Source organism: Medicago sativa, chromosome 8 (genome assembly GCF_051527215.1).
Source record: "Medicago sativa cultivar Bolivia chromosome 8, Bolivia_mono, whole genome shotgun sequence".
NCBI lineage: Eukaryota > Viridiplantae > Streptophyta > Magnoliopsida > Fabales > Fabaceae > Medicago > Medicago sativa.
The window spans coordinates 9,235,908-9,257,614 of record NC_140756.1 but is presented as its reverse complement, the minus strand read 5'-3'; the positions used below and the strand labels follow the sequence as shown (position 1 = coordinate 9,257,614).

The 21,707-nt window shown below is 37.6% G+C and overlaps 1 protein-coding gene across 1 annotated transcript; it reads right to left on the bottom strand.

Annotated features, from left to right (window-relative positions):
• Window positions 1–19,974: 19,974 nt before the first annotated feature.
• Window positions 19,975–21,106, bottom strand: LOC146896733 (defensin-like protein 19). Its single transcript, XM_085739175.1, has 3 exons — window positions 20,999–21,106; window positions 20,721–20,891; window positions 19,975–20,508 (listed from the first exon to the last, which is right to left on the bottom strand). Exons 1-3 carry the CDS (start codon window positions 21,072–21,074, stop codon window positions 20,345–20,347), a joined length of 411 nt encoding a protein of 136 aa, XP_085595301.1. The 5' UTR covers window positions 21,075–21,106; the 3' UTR covers window positions 19,975–20,344.
• Window positions 21,107–21,707: the final 601 nt, after the last annotated feature.

Sequence of the window (21,707 nt, the reverse complement as noted above, 5' to 3'; positions counted from 1 at the left end):
ATGCAGAAATAGAATGTCACTGCAAAATAGCTATGCCATTCAAAATTTTGCATATTTTTTTCAGAGTAGTTTTGTGCAATTCTTTTAATCACTTTCCTAGATATTTATGTGGCAATTGAAATGTAAAAAGCGCACAACTACTATGGATTTGGATATACTTGTATAATCCAGAGCCTTTCATGATTTTCTTCAAGAATTATTTTATCATGAAAAATTCGAATAAAAACTAATTCATAATTCACTTCTAACTACAATAATGCAATGCATGTGATGGCCAATATTTTTTGGCTGAATGTCAAAGCATGCATGAAGGCCTATTAAAGCACTTGATGGGGAACAGAGGAAGTACTTGCAGCAAATTGAGCTCAGGAAGAGTATTTCCTTGCGCAGAGGGCAAGAATTCGTAGCCTTAACGGTTGAAGATTTTTGAGAATATTAGAATGACGAATGACGAACTTTCCATACACAAATTTGCTTATTTTGTAGTTTTTAAGAATGTACTTCTCAAGCTTTCATTCAATAACTTCAGCAAAGATTATGGAAGAGATAGAGATTTAAGATATACATCTTCACCGAAACAGACGATTTTGTCCTTCCTTACGTCGACATTGTCCAGAGAGTACACAAGGAAAATTAAATTGATTGTTATGTTTGTTGGAACAAAATGTGTTTAACAATAAACCTTAAAGAGTTTTGATGATAACAAGGTATTAAAAATTGTAAATTGGATTAGCTAATATTTGTTCAAGTGTACGGGACCATAATTATAAAGTTACATCATCATTGGTTCTGAATGAGCAAATAAAGAGCTATGGAAACAACAAAAATTTGAAGCTTGGACGCTCCCGAAGGCAACTTGCTCCTGAAGAAAAAGCGCTCCCGAAGTCAAGCCGCTCCTGAAGAAATAGCGCTCCGAAGTAAGCTGCTCTGAAGAATAGTGCTCCCGAAGACAAGAGGTCCGAAGTCACATCATCGAAGCCGCATCATCGAAGCCGCGAAGTCATCTCATCGAAGCCGCATCATCGAAGCCGCATCATCGAAGCCGCCTCATCGAAGCCATTTCACCGTAAGCCGAATATCAACCGGATTTGCAAAGAATCAAGAATTGAAGAATCATCAATGCAAAAGCTGTCTATTGGATTCGAAAACACAAACAAAGGATTAGTGGAGCTTGCAACGGTCATTTCAAAGGTGTTTGAAGGTGTGTGTTTGCAATTTGGACGAAAGCGTTGACATTGTACTTTGTACGAATTGTACAACCACGTTCTCCACTACTCTGTTTTGTGTCCGCACTTCAAGACAAGAAAACGGCTCCGAATACGGTCTCGCCGCATAGATGTTCCTTTGGATAAGGAATGGATTTCAAATTTGTTCTTCATAGGACAACAACCAAATCGAGCAAAAGATCATTGGTGAAAGATCAAGCTTCAACAACGACTCTTTGGTGTGCCGGCAATTTCACAACGTCTCTTTCACACCTCTATATAAAGGAGTGAAGACCTAGAGAATTGGTAATGCAAGAACGCTGAACGAAAGACTCACAAAGATTTTCACAAGTACCAAACCTCTGCTGAAATTGTTCTGCATTCACTTAGAATTTCGTGTCTCAAAGTCATATCTTAGAAATTCTTAAGTCCATTGAGTCCGTATCGATTTGTTTTGTGAGCACCTCGATTGTATATCAAGTGTTCAACCTTAAACAATTTTCGTGTAATTTTGTTTAGTTAGGAAGTCTCTTGCGGTTGTGCTTGAGCAGAAGTCTCTTGATTGTGTTCTTGAGCAAAGGAAGTCTCTTGCTTGTGTGCTTGAGCATTGGAAGTCTCTTGCTTGTGTGCTTGAGCATTTGTAATCGGATATTACTCATAGTGAAATCTCCTTGGAAGTGCAAGGGGACCGGACTACTTCCGGATTGTGGAAGGAACCGGTATAATTGCTTTGTGTCGTTCTTCTTCTCTCTCTCTGTTTTATTCCGCCGCATTTAGATTTTGATCATCACTTCGAAGCCGTCTCACTTAGCTTCGATCGGTGTATTCGGTTGTTTAGAGAAACGAAGAATTTTTCAAAACACAATTCAACCCCCTTCTTGTGTTTTTCTCACCTTCAATTGGTATCTAGAGCCTTGGTCTCGTTGTGTAACACTTAACCGTGCAACAATCAAAGATCCGAGAAAAACATGACTACTCCTCCTCCTAATGGTTCTGGTTCTAGTGATACTAGCTATAAACATGCCTCACATGATTATAGTGATAGTAAGAAAACCGGTGTTGGAAAAGTTCCAAAGTTCAATGGAGATGCCGAAGAGTTCTCTTGGTGGAAGACCAACTTTTACAGCTTACATCATGAGCCTAGATGAAGAATTATGGGATATTCGGAAGATGGTGTTGGTGATTTGGTCCTTGATGAAGAAGGAGCTGCCGTGGATAGAAAGAAACATACTCCGTAACCGAGGAAACTTTACAAGAAGCATCATATTATCGTAGGAGCTCTTGTCACCGCCATACCCAAAGCGAGTACATGAAGATGAGTGACAAATCCACTCGCTAAAGCTATGTTTGCTTCTCTGTTCAAATTATGAAGGGAGCAAGAAGGTCAAAGAAGCAAAGGCTCTCCCCGCTTGTACATCGGCATGAGTTATTCAAAATGAAGGATGATGAAACTATTGAGGAGATGTACTCAAGGTTTCAAACCTTAGTTTCGGTCTACAGATTCTAAAGAAGAGCTATGTTGCTTCGATCATGTAAGCAAGATACTCGAAGCTTACTGCCGGATGGAGACCAAAAGTGACCGCCATTGAGGAAGCTAAAGATTTAAACACTTTAAGTGTCGAAGATCTTGTTAGTTCTCTCAAAGTTCAAGAGTTAAGTCTTAATGAACATGAGTCTACTAAGAAGAGTAAATCAATAGCTCTTCCATCCAAAGGCAAGTCATCAAAAGCTCTCAAAGTGGTTGAATCGAAGAGGAAGAACGGTCAAGTTCGGACTCGAACCGAATGCTTCTTGAAATGGCCATGCTCTCAAACAGACTTCAATATCCGGCCAAGAAGAACGAAAGTTTCTCTCCGTAAGGGGTAACTCCGAAGCTCAAGGAAAGAAGATCGAAGGGATGCTTCAACCGTAAGAAGCCGTGTCACTTCATTGCGAATGCCCCGATCTTCAAAGAGAAAAGTCAAAGGGCAAGTCAAAGAGGTCTACATTCAAACCAAGCAAATTCAAGAAGCAGATTAAGCGAGTTTAATGGCAACTCGGGATGATTTGGGTAGTGAATCCGGATCCGATAAAGAGGAAGCCGATGAAGATGCAAAGGTAGGCTGTTGGGTTGGTAGCAACGGCAACTTCGTGCCGGATCGGATTCGGACTCGAAGATGAAAATGAGGTATATTCCAAAATTCCCGAGAGATGAACTTGTTGAGTCACTTAAAGAACTTCTTACACATTTTGAAGTAAGAACCAATGAGTTGAAGGATTTAAAAGAAAAATATGCCGATTTGGTACAACGGCAAAAATCAACTCTATTGGATCCGAAAGCTTCGAACAGGGACTTAGGGGCTTTGACTTCATGTGTAAAACATATGAAGACCAGCTCAGGTTCTTATGTCGAAGCTACAAGAAAAGTGTAATGAAAAACCTTTAAGTAATCATGAAATTGCTCTTGAAGACTTCATTATATCGGCATTGACGAAGCGAGTGGCTTCTATGATTTATAGCATTTACAAGAACAATGGCGAGAGGAATTGGTTTTCCGTAAGTGAAACCGGAGAAAACCAATCTAAAGTCTTGTTGTGAATGCATCAAGGAAGGTCTGAAAACATTCTTTGTACCGTAAGGGGCTGAGTTGGAAAGCTGTTGTTCAATCGAACCGAAGCTTCTAGTTCTAAGGCTAAGATTACTTCAAAGCCAAAGAACTCTAAGTCAAAGGCTATGATCAAATCTCGATTCCAAAACTTCAAAGGTTAGGATCCCGAAAAGATCGTAACCTATTCCTCGCAGTCCGGTGAAACCAAAATCCGGGGTTCGAAGTCTAAGTTTCGAAGAAGACGATTCTTGCTTCTAAAGTACCAAAACCTAAGGTGATGGTTAATCGAAGCAACCCAACTCACAAGACAAGGTACAAGAAGTGAAGAGTAAAGCCTTAAGTACTAACCTTCCAGACCCATAGAACAATGGGTACCTAAATCTAAAAAGGTCAATGATGCAGGTATGTCTAAGAGCGAGTGCCAAAGCAAAGATCATGGTACCTAGACGGCGGTTGCTCAAGACACATGACAGGAGACAAGTCCATGTTCCTCACCTAACAATGAAAGAGGGAGGAAATGTGAAATTTGGAGGCAACCAACAGCAGATCATAGGTACAGGAACTATTGGTAATTCCTCTACCTCAATTAATAATGTATGGTTGGTAGATGGTCTTGAACATAACCTTTTGAGCATTAGTCAATTTTGTGATAATGGTTATGATGTGCTTTTTGAAAAACCCAACTGTACGGAATCAACAAGGAAGACAAATCCATTGTGTTCAAGGGAAAGAGAGTTGACAATGTCTATAAAATCAATTTTTCCGAACCGGCCGATCGAAGGTGATTTGCCTACTATCGTTGAATGATAAGAAATGGATGTGGCACGAAGGTTGGGACATGCTAACCTGGAGGTTAATCTCTAAGCTTAGTAAGTTACAACTTGTGAAAGGGCTACCGTACATTGACTATCATTCGGATGCACTTTGTGGTGCATGTCGGAGAGGGAAAATTGTGAAATCATCTTTTAAAACCAAAGACATTGTCTCAACCTCAAGACCTTTAGAATTACTCCATATTGATTTATTTGGACCGGTGAGTACCGCATCCTTATATGGAAGTAGATATGGATTAGTCATTGTTGATGATTACAGCAGATGGACTTGGGTGAAATTCATAAAGAGTAAAGATGTTGCGTGTGATGTATTCGGTAGCTTCGCACTCAAATTCAATGCGAAAAAGAATCAAAAATTTTGAAAGTCGAAGTGATCATGGTGGAGAATTTGAAAATGAGCCATTTGAAGCTTTTTGTGAAAAACATGGAATTTTCCATGAATTCTCTTCTCCTAGAACACCACAACAAAATGGAGTTGTAGAGAGAAAGAATAGAACTTTACAAGAAATGGCCAGAACCATGATTCATGAAAACAATTTACCAAAACATTTTTGGGCGTAAGCGATGAATACGGCATGCTATGTTCAAAACAGATCTATATTAGACCTATTTTGGAGAAAAAGATATGAACTCTTTAAAGGAAGAAAACCCAATATCTCTTACTTTCATCAATTTGGATGTACTTGTTACATTCTGAACAACAAGCTCTACCTAAAGAAATTTGATGCCAAGGCCCAAAGAGGAATCTTTTTAGGTTACTCCGAAAGGTCAAAGGCATACGAGTGTATAATTCGAAACACTCGTGTTGAAGAATCTATGCACGTTAAATTTGATGACAAGGAGCTTGAAGATAAAACTTCAAAGCAAGGTGAAAGTTTTGCAGAGATACAGTTCTGAAGCTACTCCGAACCCGATCGATAGCCGAGTCCGAAGATAGTCCAAGCCGAACCCACATCGAAGCGCAAGATGAAACCGCTTCGATGAAGCACAAGATGGCTCACATCAAGAAGATCCTCCCGTAAACACATTCAAACACAAGTCTTCACATCCCGAGGAGCTAATCATTGGAAACAAAGATAGTCCAAGAAGAACAAGATCACATTTCGGACAAGAAGAGTCAATGATTGGACTAATCTCAATGATTGAACCTACAACAATTGATGAAGCACTTTCGGATGATGGATGGATCCTAGCTATGCAAGAAGAGTTGAATCAATTTCAAAGAAATGATGTGTGGGATCTGGTACCCAAACCTCGCACAAGAACATTATTGGAACAAAATGGGTATTCGAAACAAGCCGAATGAGCAAGGTGAAGTAACAAGAAACAAAGCAAGGCTTGTTGCACAAGGGTATAGTCAACAAGAAGGCATTGATTACACCGAAACGTTTGCTCCAGCTTGCAAGATTGGAAGCAATCGAGTTACTTCTTTCCTTTGCGGTTAATCATGGCATAATATTATATCAGTATGGATGTCAAGAGTGCATTTCTCAATGGTGTCATAGAAGAAGAAGTGTATGTTAAGCAACCTCCTGGATTTGAGGATATTAAATATCCCGACCATGTTTTTAAACCGAAGAAATCACTATATGGCTTGAAACAAGCTCCCGAGCTTGGTATGATAGACTAAGTAATTTCTTAATCAAAAATGATTTTAAGAGAGGACAGTTGACACTACACTCTTCGAAGGACCCTTGGGAAAGATATTCTTGTTGTGCAAATATATGTTGATGATATAATATTTGGTTCTACTAGTGCATCTCTTTGCAAGGAATTTTCTCGAGTTAATGCAGGATGAATTTGAAATGAGCATGATGGGAGAGCTGAAGTTCTTCCTTGGCATTCAAATCAATCAATGCAAAGATGGAGTCTATGTTCATCAATCAAAGTACACAAAGGAGCTTCGAAGAAGTTCAAACTTGAAGATTGTAAAGTGATGAACACTCCAATGCATCCTACGTGCAACCCGAGCAAAGAAGATGAAGGAGCTAAAGTAGATCGAAGCCGTATAGAGGTATGATTGGTTCTTTGTTATACCTCACCGCATCTAGGCCGGATATTTTATTCAAAGTGTATGCTTGTGTGCAAGATTCCAATCAGATCCTAGAGAATCTCATATGACTCGCCGTCAAGAGAATCTTCAGTATTTGAAGGGAACAACTAATCTTGGACTCCTTTATAGGAAATCCTTAGATTATAAGCTAATTGGATTCGTGATGCCGATTATCTTGGTGATAGGATTGAAAGAAAATCAACCAAAGGGCAATTGTCAATTTCTGGTGATAATCTTATATCCCGGGCTAGCAAAAGACAAACAACTATTGCTATGTCTACGGCGAAGCGTAATACATTTCAGCCGCAAGTTGTTGTACACAACTACTTTGGATGAAACATCGGTTGGAAGATTATCGTATAACCGCTAACCGTATTCCCATTTATTGTGATAATACCGCTATTTGTTTGTCTAAAAATCCAATTTTGCATTCAAGAGCTAAGCACATTGAAATCAAACACCATTTTATCGTAGATTATGTTCAAAAAGGAATTTTAGATATACAATTCATTGATGCGAAAATCAATGGGCCGATATATTTACTAAGCCTTTAACCGTTGAAAGATTTGATTTTATAAAGAAAAATTTGAACATGCACTTCGTGTCCGATTAAATGTTTGCTTGCTCCCGAATAGGATTTTAGGTTCTCGAAGTTAGTTCGAAGCGGTAGTCCATCGAAGCTCTTTATTGAGGTTCCGAGGAAAACTCGCTTCGATGATGACATCGGCATCCGAAGTCCGAAGCCGGATTTGTTTCTTCGAATAGTTGAATTAGTGGAAACGTTGGGAGTTACTTTTTAAAGTAACTTCGGCCCACTAACTTGGTAGTTACTCTGTGAACTTCTTACGTGGCCCGTATGTGTTGGTGTATAACTAAAAAAGGCAATGATGATTTAATAGCTATGAAAGTACTTTTCACGCGCCCCCAATTTTGTCATTAATGTTATGTTTGTTTGTCTCTTTTGAATTGCAATCGTTTTACTTTTAACACTTTGTCAATTCACACACTACTCACTCACAACAAACACATTTGCTCTCAAACCTTTTGCGAAGTAAGCGCATTCTCTCAACCTTAGAACCCTAAAATCTTCATCTTCTTCAAATCTTCGTCAATCATCAAATGGCATCATCAAGCTCAAAAGTTTCGGAATCTACATCAAACAAGCAAAGCGTATCGTAATCCGGGTCCATCTACAAAGAAAAGACTATGGATATTCCATGGGAATCCTTGATAGTCCAAATAGAGTCACCGAGTGGATTTTACTTCACTCAAGAAGTACGAAGTAAACATGGAAGGTTTAATAGAAACACGGAGGCATCCGAGTATTTCGTAATGCTAAATGGGCCAACATATGTGAATTTGGTCAAGGACTTTTGGTTAAAAGCTGAAGTGTACAATGAAAAGCCCGCAAAAGTTGTAAGCAAACAAGCTGGGTCAAAGAAAGGGAAAATGGTCATGGATATGAATCCTACATCATTTGACAAATTAGAAATAAGGTCCGAAGTGATGGGCATTCCTATAACCATCACCGAGGAAGTTATAGCTAAAGCTTGTAGAAGGCATGCAGAGGGAAGATTCCAAGAAATAGTCGGGAAGGAAGATGTCCCGCTACAAGGTTACTACAACACTCTTTTGGGTGGGAAGAAAGATGCAAAGCCTTCGAAATGGAGATTCACAACGGGATGTTGGTGAAGTTCGGTAATGATTGCTTCTTTCAAAGAGCAGGAGGATCCGACCAACCCAACAATCAACGAAGCTAGCAATTTACTTCATGGCTATTTTGGAAAAGATAAACTTCCCAAGATATGTAATGGATCATCTCTGTGGGCCATAAACGAAAGCATTACAAGAGAAAGAAAACAAGTACCCTATGGAAGATTGTCTGTCGAAATCTTTCATCAAGGAAGTGGTGCCGGAGTTCTTAAAAAGGACAAGGAGTGCTTCGATAAATGTTTCAAAGTCTCTACCGCCGAAAGGACTATCGCAGCGAGGAGCTTACACTCTATGAAGTTCTTCAAAGAAGCCCCTAAAGATGAAAAGTGGTTAGAGATGACAAGCGCCGAGGACCGAGATAATCGGGGACTTTCCTCCCATCTTTAAAGAAAGCAACCCCGAAATCTTAGCCAATTTAGTAGCCGAGTACATCTTGGAGGAAGATGCAAGCACTCGGGATGAAGCCGCTCCCGTTAAAGTGAAGAAAGTTAAAAGTGCTCCCGGAGCCGCCTGGCGATAAGGTCAAGCAACCGAAAGTTGTTAAGAGAAAGAGAGGAAAGACCGAAACCGTCTACCATAAAGAGAAGTTGGATGAAGCTCTGGACGAGTTAGAGAAAGAAGAAGCCGATCCCAAGTTGAAGAAGAAGAAAGCTCCTCTTGAGTTGAAAAACTCTATGTTTGAAGTAACTCCAACATGGAAAGGATGGCTAAGGAATACGCCGCCGATAAGTTAGCGAGATAGAATGGAGAAGAAGAAAATCGGGGCTGCTTCTATTCCCATAAAAAGAAGCAAGGACAGATCGTAGTCGGATCATCACGAGAAGAGCATCCGAATAAAGCTCTTGATGGGATAAAGGCAAATGAGCACAAGAAGAAGGCATACGAACTAACCTTCACTCCAATGGTTGAAGTAACTTCGATATGGAGAAAGAAGGCGATGGGCAAGCTGTTCGGATGCTAGCCGAATTAAAAAGGAAAGAAGCTCAATACAATTTGGAGAGGGATCAAAGGCTCAAGGCTTCGGGTACTGGAGAATTGTGATGAATTTTTCAAGAAGAAGTCCGAAGAAGTCAAGGAAGTGGTTTGTTAAAGCTTCGAAGCGGTTACGAAAGCACCTAGTACTATCCCTTCGAAGCCGGCCCCGCATCGGGTAATCCGGATTCCGGTCACCTCTATCCCCACTTCACCCTCTTCACCATCAGCACTCGAACCAATAGAAGACACTTCGTCTTAGACAATCTTGCTCTCCACTACTCGAGTGAGTTACCCATAGACAAAGCCTCGAAAAAGCCTCGAAACAACTCCGAAGCGGGCTTCGAAAATGTTGTTTCGTAAAACCCTCATCAACAAACACCTGAACCACATAAACCCACAACACCCCCACAATCACCAAAAGCCATCATTGACCCCCAACTCAACAATCAAACAACAACTTCACCACATCAACCATCAACCGAAACCGAACTTCAACCTTTACCCGAACACTCTCCCCGAACCAACTCCCATGGATGTTGACATCTCTCTAGTCAATGTTCCAGCCTCAACCTCCACCACACACATTGTTTCGACCAGCCTACATCTTCTAACACACAAACACACCTTACCATTCCAGTTCCTAACCCTATTCAAGATTTAGAAATCGGTGATTCGATCTTGAAATCCTTGAACATCCACCCACAAACATCCCGGAATCTGGATATATCAATTACTGAGCTTCGACAATCTTGAGTCGGATGCACAATCCTGGTGGATCAAAGAAGGACGATTGATCTCACGGGTGCATATGAAGACTCCCGGGTATCTCTTCGTAACCGGGCAGTGGGGTTATTGAAGAAATCAAGGTCAAATGCATCGTAGTCAAGCAAGCTTCGGTCGAAGGGTAATGGAGCATGTGAATCGAGTCCGAGAGTAAGAAGCTCTACACTTGCTCTTGGCAAACCAGCCTTTCTTCTTTGAAACGGATTACTTGACCAGAGAAGCAAGGCCGTGTAAGCTTCGAAGAAACAGATGGCACAGAAGAAGAAGAAGCTAAAGAAAGGGAACAAGCTCTTCTTCGCAGGCAACAACAACTTGAAGAATTGTTGAAGAAGAAGATTGAAGAAATGGAAGAGATGAAGAAACAACAACAAACCAACCCTTAGTTGCACACCCTTGTGTTTTTCTTTGTTTGTTGTTTGTTTTATTTTCTTAGTCCTTGCTTCGAAATCATCTTGTCTTATTTCTTTTGCTTCGAATGCTTACCGATTCGACCGTTTAGCCGCTTCGACAATTGAATATACATGATTTTTGCTCTGATTTATTTAGTTCATTGCTTAGTATACTCTCTCACGTTTGAGTTTTTCTCATATCTTTTTGTCTTTTGTGCTTAGATTTATTTTAATTTTTTTTGATAATGACAAAAGGGGGAGTATATGTGACAAGTATTTAAAGGCTCGAGCCCCATTAATGGCATTTGAAATTTTTGAAAAACTTCTATCTTTTTACCTTATTGGTATAAGCTATGAATGAACGAAGGAGTATCAAAATTCAAGTAAAGTTAATTGAACCATTCTTCTTATCTATAAGTTAATTCTTTCAATGATTCAATTTTGCTTTTAAGTTACGATAATATTTATTGCGCGCAAAATGAATTTAATTAACCTGGATAGAACTTAGGGGGAGCTTACAAACCTCACCTTAAAGACTATCGTACTCGGGGGAGTTTGAGCTTACAAACCTCGCATTCGAGCTTACAAACCTCGTAACCCCAAAGTCAACTTGTTAATTAGATTAACAACAATTGATCAATTTTAAATATTTTTGTTTGTCATCATCAAAAGGGGGAGATTGTTGGAACAAAATGTGTTTAACAATAAACCTTAAAGAGTTTTGATGATAACAAGGTATTAAAAATTGTAAATTGGATTAGCTAATATTTGTTCAAGTGTACGGGACCATAATTATAAAGTTACATCATCATTGGTTCTGAATGAGCAAATAAAGAGCTATGGAAACAACAAAAATTTGAAGCTTGGACGCTCCCGAAGGCAACTTGCTCCCGAAGAAAAAGCGCTCCGAAGTCAAGCTGCTCTGAAGAAATAGCGCTCCCGAAGTAAGTCGCTCCCGAAGAATAGTGCTCCCGAAGACAAGAGGTCCAGAAGTCACATCATCGAAGCCGCATCATCGAAGGCTGCAGAAGTCATCTCATCGAAGCTGCATCATCGAAGCCGCATCATCGAAGCCGCATCATCGAAGCCGCCTCATCGTAAGCCATTTCACCGGAAAAGCCGAATATCAACTGGATTTGCAAAGAATCAAGAATTGAAGAATCATCAATGCAAAAGCCGTCTATTGGATTCGAAAACACAAACAAAGGATTAGTGGAGCTTGCAACGGTCATTTCAAAGGTGTTTGAAGGTGTGTGTTTGCAATTTGGACGAAAGCGTTGACATTGTACTTTGTACGAATTGTACAACCACGTTCTCCACTACTCTGTTTTGTGTCCGCACTTCAAGACAAGAAAACAGCTCCGAATACGGTCTCGCTTGCATAGATGTTCCTTTGGATAAGGAATGGATTTCAAATTTGTTCTTCATAGGACAACAACCAAATCGAGGCAAAAGATCATTGGTGAAAGATCAAGCTTCAACAACGACTCTTTGGTGTCTTTGGCAATTTCACAACGTCTCTTTCACACCTCTATATAAAGGAGTGAAGACCTAGAGAATTGGTAATGCAAGAACGCTGAACGAAAGACTCACAAAGATTTTCACAAGTACCAAACCTCTGCTGAAATTGTTCTGCATTCACTTAGAATTTCGTGTCTCAAAGTCATATCTTAGAAATTCTTAAGTCCATTGAGTCCGTATCGATTTGTTTTGTGAGCACCTCTGATTGTATATCAAGTGTTCAACCTTAAACAATTTTCTCGTGTAATTTTGTTTAGTTAGGAAGTCTCTTGCGGTTGTGCTTGAGCAGGAAGTCTCTTGATTGTGTTCTTGAGCAAAGGAAGTCTCTTGCTTGTGTGCTTGAGCATTGGAAGTATCTTGCTTGTGTGCTTGAGCATTTGTAATCGATATTACTCATAGTGAAATCTCCTTGGAAGTGCAAGGGGACTGGACTACTTCCGGATTGTGGAAGGAACCAAGATAATTGCTTTGTGTCGTTCTTCTTCTCTCTCTCTCTGTTTTATTCCGCTGCATTTAGATTCGATCATCACTTCGAAGCCGTCTCACTTAGCTTCGATCGTTGTATTCGGTTGTTTAGAGAAACGAAGAATTTTTCAAAACACAATTCAACCCCCTTCTTGTGTTTTTCTCACCTTCAATGTTTCCTTTGCTCCGTTATACTTTATAGTAGCTAGAAACTATACAATCAAGTGTTTTTATTTTCATTTTCATCTACCTTCATTTAGCCTTCTTTATCAAATCTTGCATCCCTTTATTGAATAATTATAAGTAGATTTTTCTCCTCTTTTATTTGAAAGTAGTAAAACATGGTCCTCCTATTGGAGAGATAAAAGACACAATTTTCTGGTGATTTAAATAGAGGATCTCACAAACAATCATGGTAGCTCTTGTATTGCAAAAAGAGAAAGTATCTTTTACTCTTAAGTTGCTTTCAAATACACTCTCTCTTTATAAAGCCAACAAATTAAATTTGCTTTCATGGTATCCCTGACAAGCTTTCCATTCTTGGTCACCGCTTTTGTTCCTGGCTGCCTTGCCCAACATACTAGCGATATGGAAAAGTTTGATTCCTTCACCCCATCTTATGACAAACATTCTTAAATTGGGCAGCGATAGGAAGCAACAATCGTTCGTTGTCTTCTTTAAGTGCCTTGCCACTAATAAAATTGTCTCCTTATGATCAAGAACATGGTATCAATATTTCCCTTTTGCATAGATCAAGAACATGGTATCAATATTTCCCTTTTGCATAGCCTTCTCAAGGTCTCGGGTTTGATTCTCTCCGTGTCAATTTCTGTTGGCTAGTTTGGCTTCTTAAAAAAAAATATATATTTCCCTTTTGCATTCTTCGCACGTACTAGTGGTCATCAACCACCTTTGCCTTATCACTAATATTAGTTAGGCTATTTATTTTTTGACAACCCAGTTGAGGGACGTCAAGAACGATTCTGTTTGGGACACATATTGTCATCTTCCATTAGGGTCTAGACTTGGACAACCGAGTAAGATTCATGCCCTTCGGCCGTGGACATAGGACCAACACCAAGTTCTGTACAAAAGTTTTATTTTTGGACATACTTATCATAGCAAAAGCATATGGAGTGTAACCCTCCAAATTCTAGATTAAGGACATGATCCTAAGTCCCGACCACAAAAGGAAAGTATCATTATGCGGTTCGATTGGAAGGCTTGAGATGCGAACCTTCAAAGTATCATTATGTGGTTCAATACGAAGGCTTGAGATGCAAACCCACACTACAACTCTTTTCGTTGTAACCTTTTCATCCCTCCCCCTCTCTCTCTCTCTCTCTCTCTCTCTCTCTCTCTCTCTCTCTCTCTCTCTCTCTCTCTCTCTCTCTCTCTCTCTTCCTATCACACCGTCAACCTATCACATCACTCATATTACTATCCTATTGTCTTTATTTCGAGGTGTGTATACACCCACATGGGGTGTACACTTTGTATACCAAACATTTTCCTTTTCCAACTTACAATACCATGCATATTTAACATAGCGAATAGATGGTATTGTAAGTTGGAAAAGGAAAATGTTTGGTATACGTACACCCCATGTGGGTGTATACACACCTCGAAATAAGTTGGAAAAGGAAAATGTTTGGTATACAGTGTACACCCCATGTGGGTGTATACACACCTCGAAATAAATCGAAATAAGTTGGAAAAGGAAAATGTTTGGTATACGGTGTACACCCCATGTGGGTGTATACACACCTCGAAATAAAGACGGAAAAGGAAAATGTTTGGTATACGTGTACACCCCATGTGGGTGTATACACACCTCGAAATAAAGACAATAGAATAAAGACAATAGGATAGGGTGTATACACACCTCGAAATAAAGACTAAAGACAATAGGATAGGGTGTATACACACCTCGAAATAAAGACTAAAGACAATAGGATAGTAATATGAGTGATGTGATAGGTTGACGGTGTGATAGGAAGATTAAATATGCTTGGATCTCATCCCAAAAGCTAGCTCAAAGGAGGAGGGAACTCAAGTATATTTATACACTCGACAGCCCGGGAACACGAGCGATGTGGGACATACAACAAACTTCAACACGCTAGGTTATCATAATCATTTTCTATACTAATTGAGTCATTATCTTCCCTTAAGCTTTTCAAATGTTGGAGAAGCTTGTATTTAAAAGTAGAGCAAATCCCACTTTAATTTCATATCAAATTAATTTTACCGTAACGAAGCAAACAAACTAACAAAGGCAGTACAACAAAATCCACACTTCTATTCCTTAAAGAGACCCACATACGGTAGTATGAACATCGAAAGTAACACAATTTCAACATAACTAAAAATAAAAAGAATGAATATATGAATAAACGCACAACACTCAAATTAATAACATAAAATATTAACTTGGGTTTTGATTTTAGGTTGAAGCCATATCATCAAATTTAATTCAAAGTTGATTGACAATTTTATCTTTTATTCTAAATTAAAAAAAAATCTTTAAACAGTTATTTTATTTTTCCAGAAACATCAAAGGTGGAAATTGCTTGATAGAAACATGCTCAACAATTCATGTAGCAGACACAATCCAAACCAAAGCCGCCACAAGCACCGTACGTTGCATGCTCTTGTTGGATGCACTTTGTACGACAATCAGAGTTAATAGTACAAGGGCCCAACCATGTTCTACTTCCCCTTGCACAAATTTTTGCTTCCACCTCTAAACTTAAGACAAAAATAATAAAGAAAAGGGCAAGACATGGGTACATGAACATGGTGTAGAATTTACTTGTAGAGAAAGTCATGATTTCCTATTATTGTAAATGACGTTGAAGGAGCACACAAATTTTTTATGTCTGTTTTGATATATATAGAAATCAATATAGTCCGGTCGAGGTTCTTTTTATGATATTATCAATTTAGTATTATCAATTTGTTTTAATCCACCCATATAGTGTGCCTAGGAGCCAAAAACAGGCAAAATTTATTGTAAAAAAATCATATTTTAATTTATTGTTTTAAAATGGTTTGGATTAGCCTATACATTATTTCTAGGAGCTAATTGACAAAGTTATTTAGTAAAATTATCAAATAATTTGGAGGTGACACATGTCGTAACGGATAATTGTTTCGAGGATACTGTGCGATACTAGTGTAAAAAAATATATATTACATTGTCAATCACTTTTAATCATTAGATTAATAAAAATAATTGATTTTAATCATAAATATTTTTAAACTAGAATAAGACATGCGCTCGGTTGTGCATAACATTTGTATTTTGTCCTCTTGAATTTAACTATGTTGATAGGGACAATATATAATAAATATATGCAAGGTTTGGGGTTTAAACCCCCTGCCAAAAAAAAAATATTTGTATTTTTAAGTACTTGTTTTTTTTTTTAAAGAAAAAAAGTAGACATGGTAATTTCCAGTTGTAGAAATGTTCAAATTGTTATACTTGTGTGATTCGTTATTGGGTGAATTAAAGTTCTTAAGAGAGTGTTTGGAGTCCACATTAGAAACTCTGATTTGTCGCCTGTCAACTTTATGCACTAACAAAGATTTTGAAGCTTTGATATTTATGTGTGAGCCCCTGCCCCCTTATTGTAAGAGTTGGGTTGAGAAATTCTTGTGTATTTTTCCCGTTTCACTTTCACCTGATACTTTCAATTAAATCTTGAACCTGCAATTTTGAATTTATGATAATTTTAAGTTAAACGGTTGTGATTTCGGTAACTTCAAATCTCACATCAATGAAATTTAGATTTTTGGCGTAAATATCAATGACAACCAATAATTAAAAATAACCACAAGCAATAACAACATATCTAGTTCTAATTTAACAACCAAGTGTAAAGCAAAATCACAATCAAACCAAAGAATAAATAAGATAAAGAGAGTAGAGAAAAGATAACAATACCAAGAAATGTTTATCCAGTTCGATCCAATAATAACCTACTCTTAGGGAGAGATTGACCTCTCTAATCCATATCAATGAGTTCTTTACAAATATATACAAAATGGTTATAAGATATCAACGTCAACAAGCTCAACAGTAACAAACCTAATTTCTACCCATTTTCCAATCTCTTCCCATGATTTTCACTCTACCATGGTGTTTCTCAACTCTAGAATCTCACCCCAAAAGAGAACCAACCCTTAGCCTTTGATTTCTTAAAGATTTTCTCTTTTAGTCTCCCAAGACTCATCCAAGTTGCTCACAAAAACTCTCCTTTGATGTGTTACCCAACCCCATGAATCTCTTCCCAAAAGGAACCAACCCTCTCCCATGAGCCTTCTTTTGGTTCTCCAAGATTCACATCATGAAGCTTTGAACCTCACTCAATGTCTCTGAATCTTTAGTATCTAAATACCCTAAAAGTCATCTCATTTGGTTTCCATGAGATTCGCAAGTTTTTTTTTTTAACAAATGGGTCAATGAGTGCTTATATAGTGTTTCGGGTCTTGTCAAATCATGCCCGAATTTCCCAAAATCGTGCCATGATTTTCCGGTTCGTACATAGTACAACCAAATGTTATCCAAAATCGTGCACCGATCTCTACAAATCGTGGCCCGATTTTTGTCGAATCAAAACTTCAATTTATGAACCAAAATCGTGCTATGATTACTCCAAATATTCATGTCACGATTTTGCCGAAACACAAACATCAAATTTTGAGTGAAACTCAACAAAAATAAAATAAAGAAATTTATTTGTATGTGTTGCCTTACCGTTTAGCACTCGTTGTACCGTAGGCGGATTCATGATTTGAGAGTTCTTTAGTTTATACTACTTCCTCGTGGATTCTTCCATATTGAGAGACTCTAGTTTCTTCTCCTTCATCCACCAAGGAGAGGTGATTTAGGGTCAATTTTTGACCCAAAATCACCCCTCTAACTCAATTTTCTATTTCCCTTTTATTGAAATAAGTGATTTTCACATCTATTTCGTTTTATTTTGTGATTTCGTCGTCTTCGTGCGACGTTGGTTGTTCGTCGTCTTTGTGCGACATTGTTTGTTTTTCTTGTTTCTCTCGGGTATTTGATCGCTTCGGCATTGTCGGATCAACTTCGATCCGGTGCGGATCCAATCAATGACTTTGGCGTCATCCACGTTGCAGATCCGGAAACATGGTTATTCCGGAGATTTAAAAATAGTCATATGTGTAGGCATTTGTACTTTGCCGTTTTATGCTATAAACATGGATGTTGTGAGCCTGTTCACGAGATACATCCTTTTTGTTTTTAGCGAATTTGCATTATATCGATGTACTCTTTCAATTTGAATGAATGAATATCTTTTATTTTGTCAAAAAAAAAACTACTAAAAGATGTTTGTTTCTAATAATATACTACAATGAAGCAAATAATATATATTTATTGGTTACGGAATTTGCTTTTTAAAAAATAGTATAGTTTCCTATTTAAATTTGAACAAATAATTCAATTAATGTATACATGAAAATTTTGTCAAATAAAATTAAGGTCGGAAACAAGTCGAGCCGAGTCAAATTTGGTTAAGCTCGGCTCGACTCGATAAAATTAAATCGACTTGAAACTTGACTCGAGTTCATCACGAACTTCTTTTTAAACTCAAACTTGACTGGAATCAAGCTCATGAGCAGGTACGATTCGATAGCTCGAATTAAACTAGTCAAAAGAGAGAAAAGGACAACTATGCTTTAAATGAACACAATCATAGCTCATAACCTCTCAATTAGTCTTAAACCACTTTTTAAGCTCGGACCGGGGGTTAGATTCTAGATCATAGGCTTGTTAAAGTGTCATCACCTACCGGACTAGGGGTAGAGTGGTGGTTTGAAAGAGCGTTGGTTTAGGGTGTTAGCGGGGAGTAGTTGGTTTCAAGATATCGACTCTTTGTTTACGGTGGTTCCTTAGGGTGATGTGTGTTTTTTAGGTGGTGATTATTGGGTGTTGATCTGAGCTCATTTGTGGAAGAGAAGTAGAGGTGTTGTTACACAGCTTTTGTCGGTTGGGTGGTTATTTTGGAGGAGTTTTGGTGCAAGCAACGATCTGTTGTTTTCAAGATATCGGCTCTTTGTTTACGGTGGTTCCTTAGGGTATTGTGTGTTTTTTAGGTGGTGATTTTTGGGTGTTGATCTGTGCTCAATTGAGGAAGAGAAGTAGAGGTGTTGTTACACGGTTTTTGTCGGTTGGGTGGTTATTTTGGAGGGGTTTTGGTGCAAGCAACGAATGTTTTTTTTTTTTGTCGGCACTCACGATAGATTTTTGAGCGTTTGAAACAAGATTTGTTTCGCCGTTGTGCTTCGCCTTGACTTTGGCTTTTGGAGTCGGCTAATTTGGTGTTTGTGTTTGATTTTTATTGGTTTCGTGGTAGCCATATGTGGGGCGTTGTCTTTGGATGCTTTGTCGGATCAGTTTGTATTTGAGGTACATGGTGTTGGGGTGTTCTTTAGTTGACTTATTTTTTATTAGGTAACCAACTTGATAAAAACAGATCGGCAAGGTAAAGACCGCCCAACTTATAAACTTATGTTTAGACATTGTTTTATTTAATGTGTGACTTTTAACACAACTAAACTACTCACACTCACGTCCATGATTGGTCATCTTTAGTGTGACTCGGAAGATCCGATAGCGGTGACTTAATAGCGTCCAAGAGAACTTGAATATGCTCTGATGCTATCTTAGAACTTTTAGGTTAAACTTAACTCAACCTTACAAAACCGAATTTTGAAATGATAATTGATCTCATTCCTAAACTTATGTTCATGCCTTATTTCATTCAACGTGGAACTCTTAAAATTGTTTAGGAACATATGGTTAAAAAAACGTTGAGTTTGCTAAGTTTGTCTTTTATTATGTTCTCTTATATACCGTGAACTCAATCATAGTGATGATGAAATTGCCTCCACCACTCTTCAAATTTCTGAATTGCATTGTTGGTATGTCATTCCTCCTTTGGATTACAGAAGTGTGTATTCGTAATAGGTTAGACATTTCCTAGTTTTCGTTTCAGCTGTTTTCTTGATAAACTTTTTGGTTTATGCACCCCTTACACTTTTTGTTTCCTTTTCTATTTTTAATTTTGTTAGATTATTGCGCACCAATATAATTAGAATGTGAGTAATTTGTCCTCGTGAGCTTAGCTCAATTGGTATGGACAATGCATAATATATGCAAGGTCCGAGGTTCAAACCTCGGCCACCATAAAAAAAGAATGTGAGTAATTTATATTTAATTATGTGTTTGAACGTCCAATTTGACCTCAATCAAAATTACCTCAAAATAATTATGAATTCAAAGACTCAAAATAAATTATGAATTCAAAGACAATTTTTTATTTTTTTACCAAATTGAAAGGCATACATATAATTATGTGTTTGAACGTCCAATTTTACCTCAAAATAAATTATGAATTCAAAGACTCAAAATAAATTATGAATTCAAAGACAATTTTTTTTTTTTTTTTACCAAATTGAAAGGCATACATATATAAATAACATACAACCATATGCAATATAATAATGCATAGTAACATACATATATATAAAATAAAACTAGAATATTTTTCTTTTCCACCCATTATTCATGAAATGAAGGAGCCTGCAAAGTAAGTGTAAATTAATTCTACACTATATGCAATAAAAATTTACTACTTTGTCACGTCAAAGTGATAGACAAAGTAGTAAATTTTATCGACATATAAAACCCGTTTACACTTACTTTGTAGTTTCTTCAAACTCTTATTATATCTTTTATGAAATATCATATAAAGGTGGAAATTGATTGATCATAAACAAAGTGCTCAACACTTTTTCTTGCAGAAGCATGCAATACCCAAGCCTTGACGGTGACAAGCACCAGAAGTTGCATGCTCCACATTGATGCACTGTCTTTTACAATGTCCTGAGTTAAGACAAGGTCCTGACCATGTTTTGCTTCGTCTTTCACAAAGTTTTGGTTCCACCTCTACATATAAAAAGAAAAAAATGAAAAATTAAGAACACAAAAATATGGATTAGAAAATGAACAATTATTAACATAGGTTGTTTGATTATTTGCACCACATGTATCTGGAGGTGACATACATCAATTATACTGATTAATTCTTGCATTTTAATTGTTATATTATGGTTTTGGCATTTTAATAATTGTTTTAAAGAATAATGTTAACGATATACTCTTTGGAGCGCATTTTCTGTAGCAGAAGCAAGCAAAACCAAAGCCTTGACGATGACAAGCACCAAAAGTAGCATGCTCCACATTAATGCATTGTCTTTTACAGTTTCCTGTGTTAAGACAAGGTCCTGACCATGTTTTACTTCGCTTTTGACAAAGTTTTGCTTCCACCTCTACACATAGAAAGCAAGAAAATAACAATAAAGCAAATTAATTAGGAACATAGATAAGGATTAATAAATGAGAAATTATTAATATAGGTTATTTGATTAATTTGTACCACATGTGGAAATCAAGAGAAAGGCAAGGCAGACAAAAATGAAGATGTTGTAGAATTTACTAGCAGAGGAAGTCATGTTTGCTAAATGTAACTTTCTTTGGTGAGGGTGCCAACAAGATGTTTGTGTCGATGTATTTATAGGGAAGGAATTTAGGTAGATGACAAAATGAGCTTAAATTTTTGATATGATCTAGTCCGAAAATTATGCTAGCCGTCTTGAGATTTTCAATTTATTATCAATTTGTTTTAATCTTATCAGGACAACGAGCCAAAGCTTTTATAAAAGTAAATAAATAAAGAGAAAACGAGCAAAGCACAATGGCAAAGTCTACTATGCTGAAAGTCAACAATGAAGATCGGTTTATTTGATTAGAAGTTAACTCAATGGGTTCAACTCCTATGGTCGGTATAACTATCTCTTTGATGGTTGATATGTACGATTAAAACTCTATAAATTAATAATGTCGGGGTGGAGAAATTTATTAATTTAGAGAGTTATTAATTTATCGATAAATTAATAATTATTAATTTAAAGAGGTTTTAAGTAATTATACTTGTACATACCAAACAAAAAGGCAAATTAGTCTATGCCTCTTAGAATTACGTTGCGGCGAACCTTGTGACTCAACGTAAATTAGTAACTCTTGTGTTCATATGCATTGGAAATCAATAATGACTTTTGAAGTACGGTAAATGTAAACAAGAGGAA

Bases quoted from the DNA above. Each gene is read 5' to 3' on its own strand.
- LOC146896733 (XM_085739175.1), bottom strand. From the start codon at position 21,074: ATGACTTCCTCTGCTAGTAAATTCTACAACATCTTCATTTTTGTCTGC. The intron at 20,892-20,998 runs GTACAAATTAAT...TTCTATGTGTAG, and splicing joins TCTCTTGATTTCCACATGTG to AGGTGGAAGCAAAACTTTGT. The intron at 20,509-20,720 runs GTATATCGTTAA...TTTTATATGTAG, and splicing joins CAGAAAATGCGCTCCAAAGA to AGGTGGAACCAAAACTTTGT.